Raw genomic sequence first — 17573 nt, forward strand, 5'->3', positions numbered from 1 at the left:
AGCAATTAATTTATTTAGTCTTCCGTTGATAAAAATTTAGGTTGTTTCCAAAAATACATATTTTGCAATTACAAATAGTGTTGTGATAGATATTCTGTTCCATGGCTCCCTATACACATATTTCAAAGTTTCTTTAGGGCATATTCCTAGGAATTTAATTATTGGGTAATAAGATATAAGCATCTTCAACTTACTAGATATTGACAAATCAGTACCATAAACCCAAATGTTGTAAATGAGATAATATATGCCAAGTGGGTAATGAGTAAAGGTAGCCTTTCTGGGTAGAGGAGATCCTTGAGCAAGATTTGAAGACTGAATATTAGTATGTTCAAAATGGTGGAAGGAGGAGTACTACACCAGGGGGATAAAAAAGTAAAAGGTCATTTTAGGTCAAAGGCACGATTCATGTCCTATGACTATTAAGCTCAGTTTTCATCTACGACCAACTTTATTGATTCACAATTCTGTTGTTCATTTTATTCAGTCTTTTGAGGATGTAACTGCAAAAATTCCCAGCAGTTCCTATAAAATACAAATCTTACCATGGATATACGAATCTGTGCGATAGTATTGAAATAAGACCCAAACCAAAGAGACTCATTCTACTTAAATAACTCCACTATAAGTCAAACACTAAGATAGGTGTCAGATTTTCCTCTCAATTTTCTGTGAGTTGGTAAAACACTCAGTTGTGAGATTCATCGATTTAAAATGATGAGCCATTTGCAGTCATATTCAAGTAAGGTTTGGGAACTTATGAATTGTAGCAGCTTTGTCCTGGCACATCTCTTGCAGACTTTTCTGGCTTCCAGCCTTGCTTGGCAGGAACATCAAGGAAAGCACACTCTATCTATAGGTTTGGGAGTCACACTCCCTTCATTTAGCTGCTGGTCACAAGTTGCAGCCCCTTTTTATCAATTTCATCAGGATGGTTTTCTAATATCTTATAAAGTAACATACGAAATGTAAGTGAACCTCTGCAAAGTACAATGTGTGCTGAGAAACAGTATAGTCGCTGAACAAGCACATCTTCCTACTCTCTCTGTGCTTGTACAGATCTAGCCAAACTACACTAGCAATGCAAATTATAGTGCAACACTGGTTTAAAAATTTAAAAAAATATATATATATAATATGTATATAATATATATATATAATACATATATATAAAATACATATCCATGGGTTTCGCATTCATGTATTCTACCAACTGCTGATCAAAACTTTTCGGAAAAAATATTACATTGATGCTGACATGTACTATGTAGTTAGGCCTACAATGGTTGCATCTATACTGAACATGTACAGACTTTTTATCGTCATTCCCTAAATAAAATAGTATAATAGCTATTTACATAGCATTTACATTGTTTTAGGTATTATAAGTAATCTAGAGATCACTTAAAGTATATGGGAGGATGTATGTAGGCTATATGCAAACCCTACATTATTTTATATAAGAAACTTGAACATTTGTGGATTATGTAGTATCTGTGGAGGTCATGGAACTAATCCCTCCTGTAGATACTGGGAGAAACGAGCATATATTTTTGGTTATGGAATAGTTTCAAATCATGATAAAACCTAACACTTCAGATTAGAAAGGATGTATCTTACCATACAAAGGATTTCAGTCTGGTATGTAAATGATCCTTAATGCTCCACACTTTTTTACGAACCAAGCAGAGATTTTATCACAACAGAGCTGGTGAATCGACTCAGTGCTGGCAATTATGTGAACAATAATTTCCTTAAGAATTGCCTCATACGTTCTTACAATTTATTTTCCAAAGAGATCTAGAATTTGCAAAGTTCTCCATGACAATAGGCCAACTTTTGTTTTTCGATTTAATTAATTAGCACATAAATTATTTATTTTGGATCAATTTGAATGTCTTGGAATACTCGCTTATGAAAAGGTCCATACATTTACAGTAATTTAGACATAGACCTGTCAGGTATCAACTCCTCAGGACAATTATAATAATAAATGGAGAATAAAAGGACAATTATAATAATAAAAGGGGAAATAAGATTGTGCAAATATTATAAATGGGCTAAACTTAGATGTGGGTGACCAGGTGTCTTTTCTCTTTAGTCATCTAGAATTACTTTTTCACTGAAAACTTTTCACCTGGATGTCTACCAGCTTTTAAAAAATAATCTCCTAGGTCGTCTTTGCAAAGTAAATATCACAAATTGTTCTCTTCAACCCCCCACAGAAAGATGTGGAAATGAACAAATGCAAATGTGTGTCATAACCCAAATTCTTCCTGGGCCAGGTGGAATTTAGTTCTTGCATGAGAGAGTATTCCTGTCCTAGAGCTCTCTACTGGCAATTTTTACTCTAACAAAAAAATAAAAATAAAAAGAATAAATCAGTGGAGCTCTCAGGTTGTAGATACATAAGGCACATTGGATATTTTCCTGATATATGATAAGCCAAATAAAAAACTCCTTTGCAGAAGTTGCCAGCTATAAAAAGTTGCTAGAGTTTTGTTTGTAGTGGAAAAGAAGCTACTACTTTGGGCTTGGTTTAATAAAACCTAAGAAAAAAATTTTTTTTTAAAATTATAATTGGTGTTCTGGCGTTTAATACCTGTGCATTAATGTTTCTAACGTCTGGAGACAAATAGTTACAGTTTTCCTCCTCAATTTGATGGCCAGCTCTGCCATAAATTCTTTGGTTGATTTTGAATCTTTATATTTACATGCCTATCACTTTTGGAATTTCCAATTAATATCTGTGCGCTAAGTTTGGCTGAAACAACTAAGCTTTTGTAAAAAGTAATATTAATTTTGGATCTGTTATGGATAGGAAATAATTTTAGCTAAACAACATTTTCAGAAATTAAATGCTTCTCTTTGTGAAACCGTTATAATGTAATCAGAGAAACATATACAGCTTGGCCTGGTTACCAAGACTGGTATTTCCTTAGTAGCAGATAATAAATAGGTTTGTAGCAGAAAGAAAATGAAGCAGAAAAAAGAAGTTTTATAACTCTTAAGTGCTTGCAAACTGTTCACGTCAACGTCATTGGAAAGATTTTTGAAAAGTGCGTCCTTGCTATGCAAGCAAAAGTAGCCCAAGTCACTAAATGAAAGGATTTATTTCTTTGACAAATAAGTATTGACTGCTTCATATATGCTGGGCACTATTTCCTTTACATATGCTGTCTTATACAATCCTCATAGCAATTTAAGGAGTAGGCATTGTTGTTATCATTCCACCGATGATGAAACTGAGGTTCAAAGAAGTTAACTTGTATAAGGCCAAAAGCTATAAAGTGATAGAGATGGATTTTGATCCCAGGTCTGTCAGATTCAGAGCTAAGACATATTGCTTCGGTCTCTGTGTTTAGGTATGTGGCCCATTTTGCTGTAAAACTTTGTATAGTTTCCCTCTATTGTTTCTTCTTCAGGGCAGGTATATATTATTTATTTATTTATTTATTTAATTTTTTTAGGTGAGGCAACCCTTGGTTGACCTTACAGATTGCAAAGACCTTGTCAGCTTACAATCCCTTATTTTTTATTTTTTATGCCTACAGCACCTGGTCTTCCTAGGTGGTCTCCCATCCAAATACTAACCAGGCCCAACCCTGCTTAGCTTCTAAGATCAGACGAGATCAGGCTTGTTCAGAGTGGCATGGCCGTAGCCTGTTATTTTTTTTATAGAGCCTGTGAGATCTTAGATAACTTATACGGGATATGAGTTGTTGAAATAACAGAACCACAAGCCTCTCATAAGAAACAACCATGAGTCCACCATCTTTTCTTAAGGGTTTGCTGGGTATTACTGATTCATTTTTAAGGGAGGAAATCTTGCTTTAAAGTCTTATTGTTTGTGTTTTGCTAATTACTGTATATCATGTCTGTGGGAAAAGAAGCCATAATGATAAATGCTATGTTCTCCCCAGCTCTTCTCAACCAATGACACATATCTACTTATTTATTTGGTATGGTCTGCCTCTTCACTTTAAAGCATTGGCCCTATCAAGGTGGTGATTTTTATCTCTTCTGTTCACTGTAGTATCTCCAGAGCCTCAAAGAGTACCTACACGTTGTGATGGGTACACAATGAATAGTTGTTAGTGAACAAAATGAGATTATATGATAGAGGGCTACAATTACATATATTATTCATTTCAGCTCAAATTTCAGAGTAAGTTATACTGGCAGAGTTTTGAGGTCATATGAGATGGAAAAAATAGTACAAACTATAATTCCAGGCACATAATTTATGATCCTTAAAGCAAATCATAAACTATTATTTTCTCCATTTTATATATGACGAGACTGAGTTTCAAAGACTGTGACACTGTCCTGCAGCTTGGACAGTTATTTGGATCTCAAAAACTATGTTTTTCACACTCTTGTCTCAGGAGTGTTACTTCAAGCCAGTCAGCACAGGAGAGGAGCAGATAATGGAATGTTCTCCAAATCTCTGCAGTTTTCACTTCACTCACAGAGCTCTCAAAATTCCATAAGGGAGGCAGCCAGGCCATGTAATGGTTAAGAGCTAGGCTCTGTACTCTGATTGGTACAGCTCTCAGCTCTGGATTTGCTATGTGGCCTTGAGCATGAAAACTTTCTGAGCTTTAGTTTCCTCTTCTATAAAATGGGGCTAATAATAGGAATTACACTATAAGATTTATATGAATACTAACTAGGATAATTTACATAGAAAGCTTAATGCTTGGAACCTATATTCAGGGTTCTACTTTCTACAGTTTCAGTTACCTATGGTCAACAGCAGTCTGAAAATATTAAATGTATAATTCTGAAAATGAACAATTTATAAGTTTTAAATTGGGTGCCATTCTAAATAGAATGATAGTTCGTGTGAGGTCCTGCTCTGTCTCACCTGGCACGTGAATCATCTCTTTGTCCACTGTATCCACACTGTGTATGCTACCCACCCATTAGTCACTTAGTAGCCATCTTGGTCATCAAAACTACTGTTGCAATATCACATTGCCTTCAAGTAACCCGTATTTTACTTGATAATGGCTCCAAAGCACAAAGTAATGCTGGCAATTCAGATATAACAAAGAGAAGTTGTAAAGTGCTTCCTTTAAAGTGAAAAGGCGAACATTCTCAATAAGGAAATGAAAAATCGTATGCTGAGGTCAACAAGATCTAAAGTAAAAAACGAATCTTCTATCCATGAAGAAAGAAAAAGAAATTTGTGCTAGTTTGCTAAAGAGAGGGAGAGAGACGTCATCCACATAACTTTTATTATGGTATATTGTTATAACTGTTCTATTGTATTGTTAGTTATTGTTATTATCCCTTACTCTGCCTAATTTACAAATTAAGCTTTAAACTTTATCATAAGTATTTTGTATAGGAAGAAACATACTATATATAGGATTCTGTGTGATCTGTGGTTTTAGGCATCCACAGGGGTCTTGGAAAGTATCCCCTGTGGATAAGGGGAAACTACTATAGTTACAAACTAATCCCACTTAGTAACCAGATGCTTCTGTAAGAGAAGGGACTCAGAGGTGGCAGAAAATGTGGTAGAGATGCAGGGTGTACTAGAGTATCTCTAATGGGTTTGGAAAGCTGATTTTGCACACCAATTCCCAACTCTGTGCTCAGTGTCTTCATGTTGGTAGCTTGAAATCAGCCATGGTATAAATATCAGTCCCTCCCCCCTCAGCCAATTGTAGAGATGGTCTAGTTTTGGAGGTGATTGCTTTGCTTTTGCTTGGAGCAGGAGTGAATAATGCCTATCAACAGTAGCAGAGTGCCACATCACACTAACTGATGATTTAGAGATGCTTCCCAAACCACCAACCAGACACTGAAGCTACAGGCTCTGGAATGTGGTCATATTTAAGTAGCAATGAAGACAATGGGTTCCCTCAATCTTAAGGACTCCTTCAATAGCATAGACTAAATTTATTTATGGGGTAACTATTGTTACATCTCATTGTGATGTGTAATAAACGACTCTTCCATAGGAAACTCCACTAGTCCACATATCACTTTAGATTCCTAACCATTCAGATAACCCCACACTAAATGCCAGCATTTAGAAAACTATGTCTTTACTTTAGACTAGTGGTTCTCCGTGTGGCCTCAGAACCAGCAGCATTAATTCTAGGTCCCCATCCCAGACCTATTGAATCAGAGATTCTGTGGATAGGATTGGTTTTTACCAAGTGATTCTGAACCACTGGCTTAGACTTTGTCTTGCCTTAAGGTAGTGGCCATGAGAATCCATTAAAAATGCTTAAGTTATACTAAAATGTTCTCTCCTATCCTTCTGAAATCTTGATCCAATAAACATCCTTTAATGGATTCTCATGAAATGTTCTTTTGGATAGTGTTTAATTAATCAGCAGTTCTCCCGAGAGACCTCATTCAATCAACAGCTTGCAATATGTTTATCATTTGTTGAAAATGATTTCTAATATTCTGGCTTAAATTCTAGTAGATGAAAATCCATAGAAATTCTTTTAAGAAATATCTAGAGAAACATATACAGTTTTGCTGTACCTCTTGTTGATCAATGGGTTGTGCAAACATGAGAAGAGAGTTTATCTTGTTAGTATATTGACTGAATTAAAGCACTTTAAATACAACATTGAAAGTTGATTAACTTCCAGAAACAGAGTCACATTTCAGGTACACAAATGACAGAGGGGGATGGAGAGAGGAGAGAAACTTTGAAACGCATTTGACAAGGGAAGGCTGTATTCCCTGGGTAGCCCTGTCAAGCAGCTCTCTCAATAATAAAAGGGAGAAAACAAATAAATAGGAGGTTGTGTGAATGTCACAAGACCAGAATATAAATACATATGACATGGAGAGAAGTAAATACCAATAATTCACATTCTCACAAAATGTTTTAGAGTGATATCTTCTAGCTATGCCAAAATGAGAAATATATATATGTAAGTAAATCTCTAAGACACTTGTCACACAGTCACCTTTTATTCAAAATGACAACCCTCAAAACGTGCAATAGGTACAATAGGCTGAATAACAAAAACAAAGACAATGTGTGACAAGACTCAGGATTCGGACATATAGCAATGGATTTAACATTCAGAGAACATTTCAACTCTGTTTAACTTCCTAACGCACAAGAGAGAATGCAGTCTTCACCTGAGGAGAAAAAGAATATCTTTAGACAGAATGTGGAATTTAGGACTTAAGTATTCTCGTTACCCTACAAAACTGTAGAAACATGCATCCAAAAGTAGGTTAAAATGATGGTAGTTGTCTTCTCTTTTCCAGTAAAAATCATTTCAAGCTTTTTTTATCAACATAATCATCTATCTGTACATGAACTAAATCTTAGCAAGCTCTAAATGGCTAGCAGCTCTTTTAGCATTGGTCTTCCCAATGCCACCCAGTTCATATTTGGCTTTTATCTCAGTAAAACCACCTATCTGCCCCAGGTCTGGGTGTCTGGCCCAAAAGGTACTTTCTTGAAAACCTTATGTAACTGCCTTTTCTCCTGTTCCATGTGCCTCACCTCATCATACTTAACAAAAGCTCTGGCCCAGAATTAGAGAATGATGTTGCAGGTAGGCCTGGTGGGTCTCACTGCTCATTAGTATGAGTTCCCCCTTCACTGCCTGGGAAGCCAAAACACCCTGTCTTCCTGGTACATCCCCACCCTGCCAGCTGAGGTCACAAGACTCTTAATCTGACATGAGAAATCTGTTTTTTTCTTCCCCATGGTCATCAAGCCTTCGGTTTTAAGTATTTGATAAATACTACTCTTCTAGAAGTTGCTTACACTAAACCCCCAGTAACCTCTCTCATAAAGAAGTATTGTTTTATGAGGCACAGATATAGGTAAGAAAATGAAATGAACTACCTCAATGAACTACCTCATCTAGAGCCTATTGAGCCCTATCAGAAGGTCAAGAAATTACAATACGTTGAATTAATTCAAGTTTTATAGCAAATACCTTATGCAAAGACTTAGAGGTGAAACTTCAAAAAAACAAAAAGGATGATGATCAGTTTCATAATATTTAGACATGTCACGTTGTACGACTCAAATTGTAAGAAGTGTTTTTGAGATGCTTTCTGTTCAAAAAGTCAAAGATTCTTCATAACTGGGTAAGTTCCTTGGCCCTTTTCTGTTTTCACTAGACTCTCTCTGGATGGCACAGTGTTTCTGAAGATCTCAATTGCTTCATATATGCTGATGACTGACAAATGCATGTCTCCTCTTTCCTGAATTCTAGGCTCACATGGCTGAACTTTGAGTCTATGTGGGCATCATCGTTTTCCACTGCCATTCTGCTCCTGCTCTTGTATTTCCTGTCTCATTAAATATCAACATCATCCACTTGGCAGCTCAAGTCAGGAAGCTAACACTTTCCTGATCCCTCCCTCTCCTTCAGCTCTCACATCTAGTCAGTCTTTAGAGCCTATGTATTCTGCTTCCTTCCTGTCATTCAAGCACACCCATTCTCTATCCCTACTGCTCTCCATAGATGAACAGCCTCTTAGCTGGTCTTTCCTCCCAATCTATTCTTCACAGCCAGAAGGACTATCCTAAAGGGCAAAAGTGATCACACCCTTCCCCTGCTTTAGATGAAATATAAATCTTCTGTGACCTACTTCCTGTCCCCTGCGAGTACACCTTTTGCCTTTTCCTCTCTCACTCTCTGCACCAAAGTTATAGGAGTCTTCAAATGTTTGCTCAGCATTTCTCCATGCTTTTGTACCTATTAGCACTCTCTCTACTTTTCCTTATATCCTTCTCCTAGCTAATTTATTCTTATCTTTCAAAACCCATCTTCCTCTAGGAAGTTTCCCCAAGTCACACTCAGGTTAATCTCCCTTTCTGTGTATTACAGCAGACATGGTCCTAGTACTCGCACAGTATTGTAACTTCATTCTCCTCTCTTACCCCATTAGACTGAGAGCGCGAAGGCTGAGACTGTGATTTTACCTTTTGATTCTTAGGACCCTGGCTATAGTATGCCTTCAAAAAAGTTCAGTCTATTGACTAGGTGAAATCCTCTATAATGAGGTCATATGCTCCTGTGCAACTTCTTGCTGGAAACCAGCCTAAATTAAGGCTATAATGAAGTAGACACTAGTGTTATGGGGAAATTTGTTCCAGCAAGGCAGAGAGTCAGGTTTCTAAGATGCTGGTCAGTGAGTCCTGGTTATTGGAATGTGTCTCTTGTAAAGACAAAGAAGAAAGTCTTGGCAATTGCCCACGTCAGCACAGCAGCCTCTAGGGGCAAAGACAATAATGTGGGCGAGAGTCTGACTCTGTGCCTCTGCGGACAGACACTAACAAGGGAGCACGGCCACGCACTTAGGGGTTTAACTGTCTCCACAGAAGCAGGTTTAGAAGCCTCCATCTGGTTTGTTGCCAATAAACCACAAAAAAGATCTTTCTTTCATTGTTTCAGTTCTGTAAATGCTTAATGGGAGAATACATAGTAAGCCCCTATAGGCCTTATCAAACTTATAACTCAATTAGACCTTTTTTTAAAATGAATTTTGAGAAAGGACTTCATCTCTGCTTTGGAAATGTAAGCCACATCGTGGACCACGCAAACAACTTCAGTACCATTATTTCCAAATCTACTAGTCTTCTGCTGAAAAGCTGCCTCCCTGGGTCCCATTAGCTTTGTTTTCTACCCAGACCTGTCCAGTCCATGCCATGCTCACATACTTTAAGATTGTGTCTCTCCACTGAGAATGTTATCTACTGCTGCGAAGCCATGCAGCCAATCCTAATGATAGATAACCTTGCAAACAACCTATACTATAAGAACGCTTGGTTTTTGGTTTCACAGCCCATTAGAAACCCGAACAACTTTCAACTTGGGAACCCATTAGGGCATAAGCAACTTATTGATTTTGTAATTTAGGAGTAAATAGGATAGAGGTGTTACCTTAAAATGCTATGTTGGCTTTGTAAGTGAACAGTTCTGCCACCCTAGCATGGATGGTCTGTGGTTTGAAGCTGGTCCTAGGGATGGGAATTACGAATATTACCAAACTAGTCATTTAATGACTTGTTAGATAACTCTCAGTCATCCTTGCAACATCTGTCTCTAGGAAAACCGTGCTTATCAGAAAATGCAATATTGTTGCTTATGTTTTCTGTCTTAAAGTAGAACTTAGCAACATTTTAAGGTTTCCAAAATTAAGTGTGCATAGATATGTTTTGATTAGAAACTCTAAATCACAGTTTAAAAAACTCCAGTGCACTAAAAAGAAAATCTGGTTTGACTAACCAATCAAGCACCTTTTCTCTCAAAGTTGCCATTCCTCTCATGAGCTTCCTTTCAGCTCTTCCCATCCCCTTTCCATTGCTGACATTCAAGAACTTGGAAATTGCTTTCTATTTCTCTCTCTTCAGCGTCCTCCCTTCAGTCATACTATAGCCAAGACGTACAGATTCCATTTCTGCTACATTTTTCCTCTCTGTGCCTCTTTCTCTGACTTTGCCTGCCATCATCTGAGGTCTGGCACATCTGATACATTAATCTTGCTTAGATTAGTAAAATAATATCCTCATGTTCTCACTGTCAACTCACCTGACACCACTACTCATTTTCCTGAAAGATGTCGTGAATCATGTCATCTCTGCTTATAATTTTTCAAGGGAGCCCCACTACTTACTAAATCAGTCCTACGATACTAGATTTTCAACCTATCTTTTCTCGTTTTGGTATTTTTTCTAGGTAGCTCTATATTCTGTCGTTTCAACTCTGGTTACATGTTTGCTATTCTTTCCACATAATGTATGCAGTCCTACCTCTGTGCTATTGTTTATGCTGTTTCACCCATGCTACTTGTTTTGAGTGCTGGTTCCATTGTTTACTGGCTTTGTGTTTGTTTCTTCATTTATGATATGAGGATCTTAATAGCACCTACTTCGTAGGGTTTTGTAATTATTATATGAAGAAATCCATACAAAGCCCTTAGAAGAACCCCAGCACAATATAAGTATTCAGGAAATGTTAATGATCATGGTTATTATTATCATCCCTTTCAAGGACCATTTCAAATCCACCTCTTTAGTGAAGCCTTTTTAATTGCCCAACTCGATGTTATTTTTTTCTTCTTTTTGTAGTTCTCTGAATAGCATGTGACATATAATGCCATCCTTCAGAAGAGGGTGTGTACTTATCTTGGCCTGGACTGGGCTATACACTTTCTGAGGCTGAGGAACTTTTATTCACCATTGTATACTCTGAAGGACCTTGTAAAGCACCTGGCACATCTAAAGGACTTAATAAATACTGGCTAAATTGAAAGAACTTGATTTTACTATTTTTAAAACTGTTCTACAAGCTGAGAAAAAATAGCACATAAAGATAAGTAAATGAAGTAAAAATCTTGCTAACAAGGATGTTACTGGTGGAAGATACTGAGATTGATGTCATTGGAGTGTGTGACTTGCCCTGATAACACCCTTTCATTTCTGTTCTCCATTACAGGTCTGCTTAGTGGCCTATCTTGGTTTGTTTATGCTTTGTGTTTCATATCAAGTTGATGAACGGACATGTATCCAGTTTGCTATGAAAGTAAGTTGTCAATTTTCTTTCTCTTTTATCATCGCATAGAAAGAAATATAAGTACAAAACAAAGGAGTGCTTTTTAAGGGGTTGCATATCTGATTATTCTAGAAATTGCATATTTAGGTAGGCCAGAAAATGTTTTAGGAAGGCATTCATCCAGACTTCAAATATAATGCTATTTTTTTTTAAAGTCTTAATTTCCATGAACTGGCTTGGCATGGAGCATATGAAGTCTGTCCTTTTATGCCCTTAAAAGGAATATTGAAAATTCATCAGTTCGACAAAACACTGTGCCAGGAAAGGATGCCCATATCAGTGCCCACTTCCATGTCTTGGGGGTTATTTGGAATATTTTAATAATGAAGCAGTCTAAGTGCATTTCCTCTCGTAGGTGGGATCACTGAGACAGAAAAAGTACATTGGGTGCATCCAAACAATCTGCACCAAGAAGGGTCTGAGGGCCCAGGGGGAGGAGAGTTGGGATGTGATGGTTTAGCAAGTGTGTGTGCCTTTGTGTGCATGTAGTTTTTCTCTGTTAGAGACAGTGCATTGGGTTAGAGTCAGTTCAGGTACACGGCCTTTTCACTGCAGATAGGATCCACTCCAAAGGGAAACAGAGACACAACCTTTCAGAATCTAGGGAGATAAACACCCAAGTCAGCAATCAGAGCTTGTAGAAGTAAAATTCCTACATTTTCTTTGAACTGCTGTAGCAGAGAACAAAAAGATGTCTGTAACTTTTTTTGTCCACTCACACCATTTACTTTTCTTCTACAAGAAAATACATAAAAACTAGATATTCCTCTGTTCACTAAAACAAGAAAGCACAGGCATAAAAATAAGTCAACTATATTATTTGGAAATTACGAAGATGCAGAAAATAAGATGTTAGTATATTCTAGTATAATTGAAGCTTTTGACATGAAATATAATTTGCAGATAGATGTTGTAAAAGGGTAATTATTGAAATAAAAAATGTTTACATGATATTAAATAGCAAGAAAATATGGCTACACAAAATGTATGGTATTATCCTACAGAAAAAAAAATAGCTCTTATGAGCTTAGAAAAAATAGTTATCTGTGAGTGGTGGGATTATATCTGCATTTTGTAATTTTTTCTCTAATTTTGAAATGTTCTCCGGTGAGAAACAACTTTTCTAATTAAAATTAATAGGTGCTATTTTTTTTTAAATGATAGAGTTGGAATGTTGGTGGATATGCCTACATTTGGAAATTTTCCTTCTCCTGAGGGTGTTCCTTAAAAAAAAAAAAAGTCAGATAAAGCAGACATTGGTCCATGTGTTTTGTTTAGTTTTGTTGTTGTTGTTGTTGTTTTTTGAAAAGAAAGCCTCGGTGATGATTTTTTTTTAAGCCAGAAATCCTAGTAAAAAATGGCCTGTTAAATTACAAGAATTTTATTCACTAGGTAAAAAAAAAAAAATGCTCTAGATTACATTTATCAATGTATGTAAAAGGCCCTAATTTCCTCCCCAGATAATGCTAGGAAACAGCAGAGGCAAAAGCATCAGCTCCACAGAGGTCCCAAAAGCCATCTCAACATCTGCATGTAAAATAAGGAGCAAGGGCAAAAAAAAAAAAGTCATTGCCAATGTCAGCCAGGTTGAGAATTCCCCACTAGGAGCATCTCATTAACTACCTTTTTATTCCCCCACCTGTGACAGACATTGACAAATTCAGAGGCACTTTTCTCCTGTATATGACCTTTAGTGATGCTCCCTGCGAGCTCTCTAAGATGCCCGTTATATTATTTTCAGTTAGAAAATGAGCTTCAGTCGATCTCAAGGTTTTCCAAAGGTACAACAGGTTACAGCAGACTTTCCTTGTGTTTCTCACACCATTTTGGTGGGAAGGAATAAAAAATATCTTCACATGGTGTTTACACTAGCATAACCACATTTTAGTGTTCTTATATTGATAACCTAGCCCAAGCTTTGTTTGAGAATTTATTTCCTCCTCTTGAACATCAAGACAGCCAGTGAAAGCCATCAGGTGGTGATGGCAGTATGTCATTGTAGCCTACACACACACACACACACACACACACACACACACACACAGCCTTCCTCCCTTTTTCTTAGAGACAATAGCCACCAGGCTTGCCCTTTCATCTCCAGCTAGCAGTCTTCTTCAGAGGCCCTTTAGCAGGCCCTTTAGCAGACCCTGGAGGGCCACCCTGGGCTTGGCTGGGCATTGGGCCTCCTGTCTTTCCTTGTGGCTTTAATTTTCTCAGGGCTCACCTTGATGATTTTCTGAAACTAGTCTGGGTTGTGAGCTTGCAGAGGCACTCTGGAGCACATTCCCCATGAGGGCATTTAAGGTGCAATCGTCTCTTACCCACATCCAGGAGGCCCCAAGGTGGCTGCCGCCCCCTCCTGCCTGAGCACGCTGCAGAGGGGCCTTACCATTCCTGCCACAGGGGAAGGTAATTAAATCGAAGGCGAACCGCCCTCCTCCTGAAGTCACTCAACGTTGAAGCTGCAACCGGGTACCAATTAGAGTCAGCCAGCGAGCCAAGCGGCGCCTGAGCTGTTACATAAACGCAGGGGGCCACCGCGCCTCTGCCGGCTGCCCAGTGCCAGACACATGGGCTGACACAGGCAAGACAAAAGCATCCCCAGCCGGGTTTTTATCAAGATATATTTGCTCACATTCCCAAGGTCATCATAAACACTTTCATTGATAGTTTATTCATGCCGAGTAGGTAAAACAAGCCACTTGATTTTAAATTACAAATTCTAACCCAGAAGCTTGTTGCTGTCAGATGAGCTAAAGAAAGCCATGAAGGAAAAATATTACAGCGCTGCAGATGTAGCCCATGGGCTTTGGGGGATCAAGTCTAGATTTATGTCTTAAAAAGGATAGAAAAGTTGATTCTGTGGCTCACTCCCGTTTACTTGACCTGATGCTTTCATGGAGTGGGGGAAGCAGAATCGTAATGTGTGACATATGCACCACTGAGAATGGTAAGGGGCATGGCTTTCATTTGTACTCTGGCTGGCTTCTAGCACATTTAAGATGCTCAATTAAAACTGAGCAATCTCCGTGTTTGTGTGAGTGTTTACATCCTTTCTACAAGCCAAGTATGCATTGTTACGCTCTCAGCATGACAGAAAATAAGACAAAGCCAGTAGAGTTAATATCCTTAGAGTTCTGAAAACTGGCAGCTCTTGTCGTCTCTACTAATTTGTTTATTTTTCAAATACTTAAATAGTGCTTATAGGTACCAGACACTGTTCTAAGCCCTTTACAGATACCAACTCTTTTGATCCTTATAATAATCCTGTGAAGTAGGTGCTATTATGATCATCATTCCCAGTTTGCAGATGAAAAAACAGGTACACATGGGCCTGCTTAATTTACTCAAGGCCCATAGCTAGCTGGGAGAGAACGAGGATTTGAACTCAGGCAGTCTGGCTCCCTGGTCCATGCTCCTAAGCATCACCCTGTACTGCTGTATACGTCTTAAATGTCTTGGGCAAATCTTTTGATCTCTGTGCCAAAGGTCATCTTTCAAAAACAGAAAAAAATTCTCATTTCAGCAAATGGAGTTTTGTGAATAATATTTTTTTTGCAACTATTCGAATTATTTCCAGATTGAGAATGAGGAATTATCATCATTACTTCTATATATTGCCCCAATGAATGCTATAGAAATTTGCTAAGGGTGTGTGTGTGTGTGTGTGTGTGTGTGTGTGTGTGTGTGTGTGTTAGATGTAGAAAGGTTATTAAAAGATCTTCTTCCCTCCCAGTCCCACCCATCGATGGCAATAAAAAGTGTAGAGAAAACTCCAGTTGGGACCATTCTAGTAAGCAGATGACTCTCAGGTGGAAGATTATCTGTTTAATTTGGGCCTTCCCTGCCGGTAAAGTCGTAGATGCACCATGTTCCCAGAGCAAGTAATTCCCAGTTGTGTGCTGGCTACACTGGAAAGGCAGCTAAAATAGGCGCATGCACACAGCGTAGCCAGCACAATTTAATTTGGTCCTCGGCATCAAGAGTTTGAAGTCAATCATCAAGCCTGCATACTCCAGAGCAACCCAGAATATGCTGCTCCAGTGGCCCCTCAAAATAAAATATCTTAGCTTAGCACTCCGGGGTTTCAGAAAATATGGCCACTGAAAATCTTGGGGACAAGACCAGAGCAATGACATTCAATATCACAAATTAAATATTTTCTTTTTAAATTTTGTAATGGTGACACTTTGTTTTTATCTGGTTCCCTTTCTCCAAGGGAGACTAAACGTGTTGCGTTTAAGTTTTCTTGTTATATCCCTGAAATATAAGATGTCCGATAAGCTGTTTCACAGGTGAAGAAATGTGGGTTATATGTGACACTCCTTCAGATGATTTGAAAATGAAAAATAGTGTGTGTTTAAGATAACTTTGATGAGATCCACAGGATCTATGCACACTTTTGTAGTCCAGCCATTTGAAGACGAAATGGCGCTAACCAGTTCTGTTGTCTTCCTACACCCTCAGATGTACAGTCAAGTGTCCAGGCAAACTAGACACATGCTTAAGGTACCAGCAGGTAGTGTGCACACACACATGCACACGTACACACATGCACACACATACACACCACTCAAAGAGAAAAAAATACATTTTAAGTATTCTATATTTAAGACTTGAAAACACTTAAAATGGTCAACATGTGGAAAATCACTCATTTGGAGGACATTTGTACACATATTTCATAGTCATATGTATATATGTTTTTATTTGAATTATGTATAGTTGAAGGTAGAGAGAGGGCATAATCTTTTCAGTTACTTTCATCTGAACTTAGACATGACTGAAGGTAATTTTACTCTGGAGAGTTCACATTCACCAGAACTGCTCCTTGTAAGGGGTAATTTTTGACTATGGTAATATAAATCTTGCACTAAGAACTGTGTTGAGCATACTAGTCCCAAAACCTTGGGACTCTTTTCCTTATTTAGACCCTCAGTAGGCGGGACCACTAAGAGAAACATGTAAGTTTAATGAGTACAATCACAAGAACATTCTTGTCTGTAAGATGGTTTATATTGTGGCCATGTCAATGAACACTCACAATTCTTGATAAAAATATTTCAGGTGTAACATAAATGTTTGACTGGTTCAGGAATTTCACATTTCTTGAGCAGCAGAGTTAGAACTTTAACCACACTTTTCTATCCCAAGGCTAACATGTAGGCCATCAGTATTCAGAACTTTAGTGGATGAGGGACCATTTAGAATTTATTTTCATGCTCAGGAACTACATAGTCACAACTAGATTTGGGATGAAACTTGTAGGTGGTGAAGCTGACATCTAGTCACCTACCTACCTTCTGGAGCCAAAATATTTTTTTTCTCCTAGTAACTGCTTACTGGCGACCCTGGCATTTCTGGACACAGTTTGGCAACCACTACTTTGAACATAATCTTTTTTTATTCACCCGTGTTGCTAGTTGACCAGTTATTGCCAATTTAGGCCAAAACAGTATTTACATTGCGGAAATTTGTTCTTTACTTTCTAGTCTTGTTATAATTTTTATATCAGCAGTTCTTGAGGTCAAAACAAGCAAAGAACGCCCTTTGGGGATGGCTCCTGTGTTTGGGATTCATCTAAGCTGCTTGCTACAGCCATACACAAACATCCCTCAATCAAGCTAATATTGTTGGCTCAGTTCATGAAAAGCACCCAACATCTGTATGACAAATGAAAATATAATCAGGGCTTAAGGGTTGCTCCCTGACAAATAAACATGGAGCCCTTTCCACATCTTGAGTACTGAGGAGAGACATCAGGGAATGTCCTGGGAGAGAAGAAAAAGGACAGCTTTTATTAATTAGCTTTCTCAATCGTCATTCAATGTTTTTTTGTAACCGGAAAGGTTTTCTTCTGCTTTCTTGCAGCTGTTGTACTTTTTGCTGAGCGCCCTTGGCTTGATGGTCTGTGTGCTGGCCACAGCGTTTACTGCTTACCACTATTCACAGCTCACCCAGTTTACCTGTGGAACCGCACTCAACTCCTGCCAGTGCAAACTGCCC

At 38.1% G+C, this 17573-nt stretch overlaps 1 protein-coding gene and 1 pseudogene across 1 annotated transcript in view; one reads left to right on the forward strand and one right to left on the reverse strand.

The window, feature by feature from the left end:
- The window catches only part of SSPN (sarcospan), a 28432-nt gene that overhangs the window by 10533 nt on the left and 326 nt on the right, over positions 1 to 17573 (forward strand). The window contains 2 exon segments of the mRNA XM_006912697.2: positions 11451 to 11537; positions 17439 to 17571. Coding sequence (XP_006912759.1) covers positions 11451 to 11537; positions 17439 to 17571 — 220 coding nt within the window.
- Positions 3546 to 3664, reverse strand: LOC112480406 (annotated as a pseudogene).

Source organism: Pteropus alecto, unplaced genomic scaffold, assembly GCF_000325575.1.
Source record: "Pteropus alecto unplaced genomic scaffold, ASM32557v1 scaffold103, whole genome shotgun sequence".
In the NCBI taxonomy this organism is placed as follows: Eukaryota; Metazoa; Chordata; class Mammalia; order Chiroptera; family Pteropodidae; genus Pteropus; species Pteropus alecto.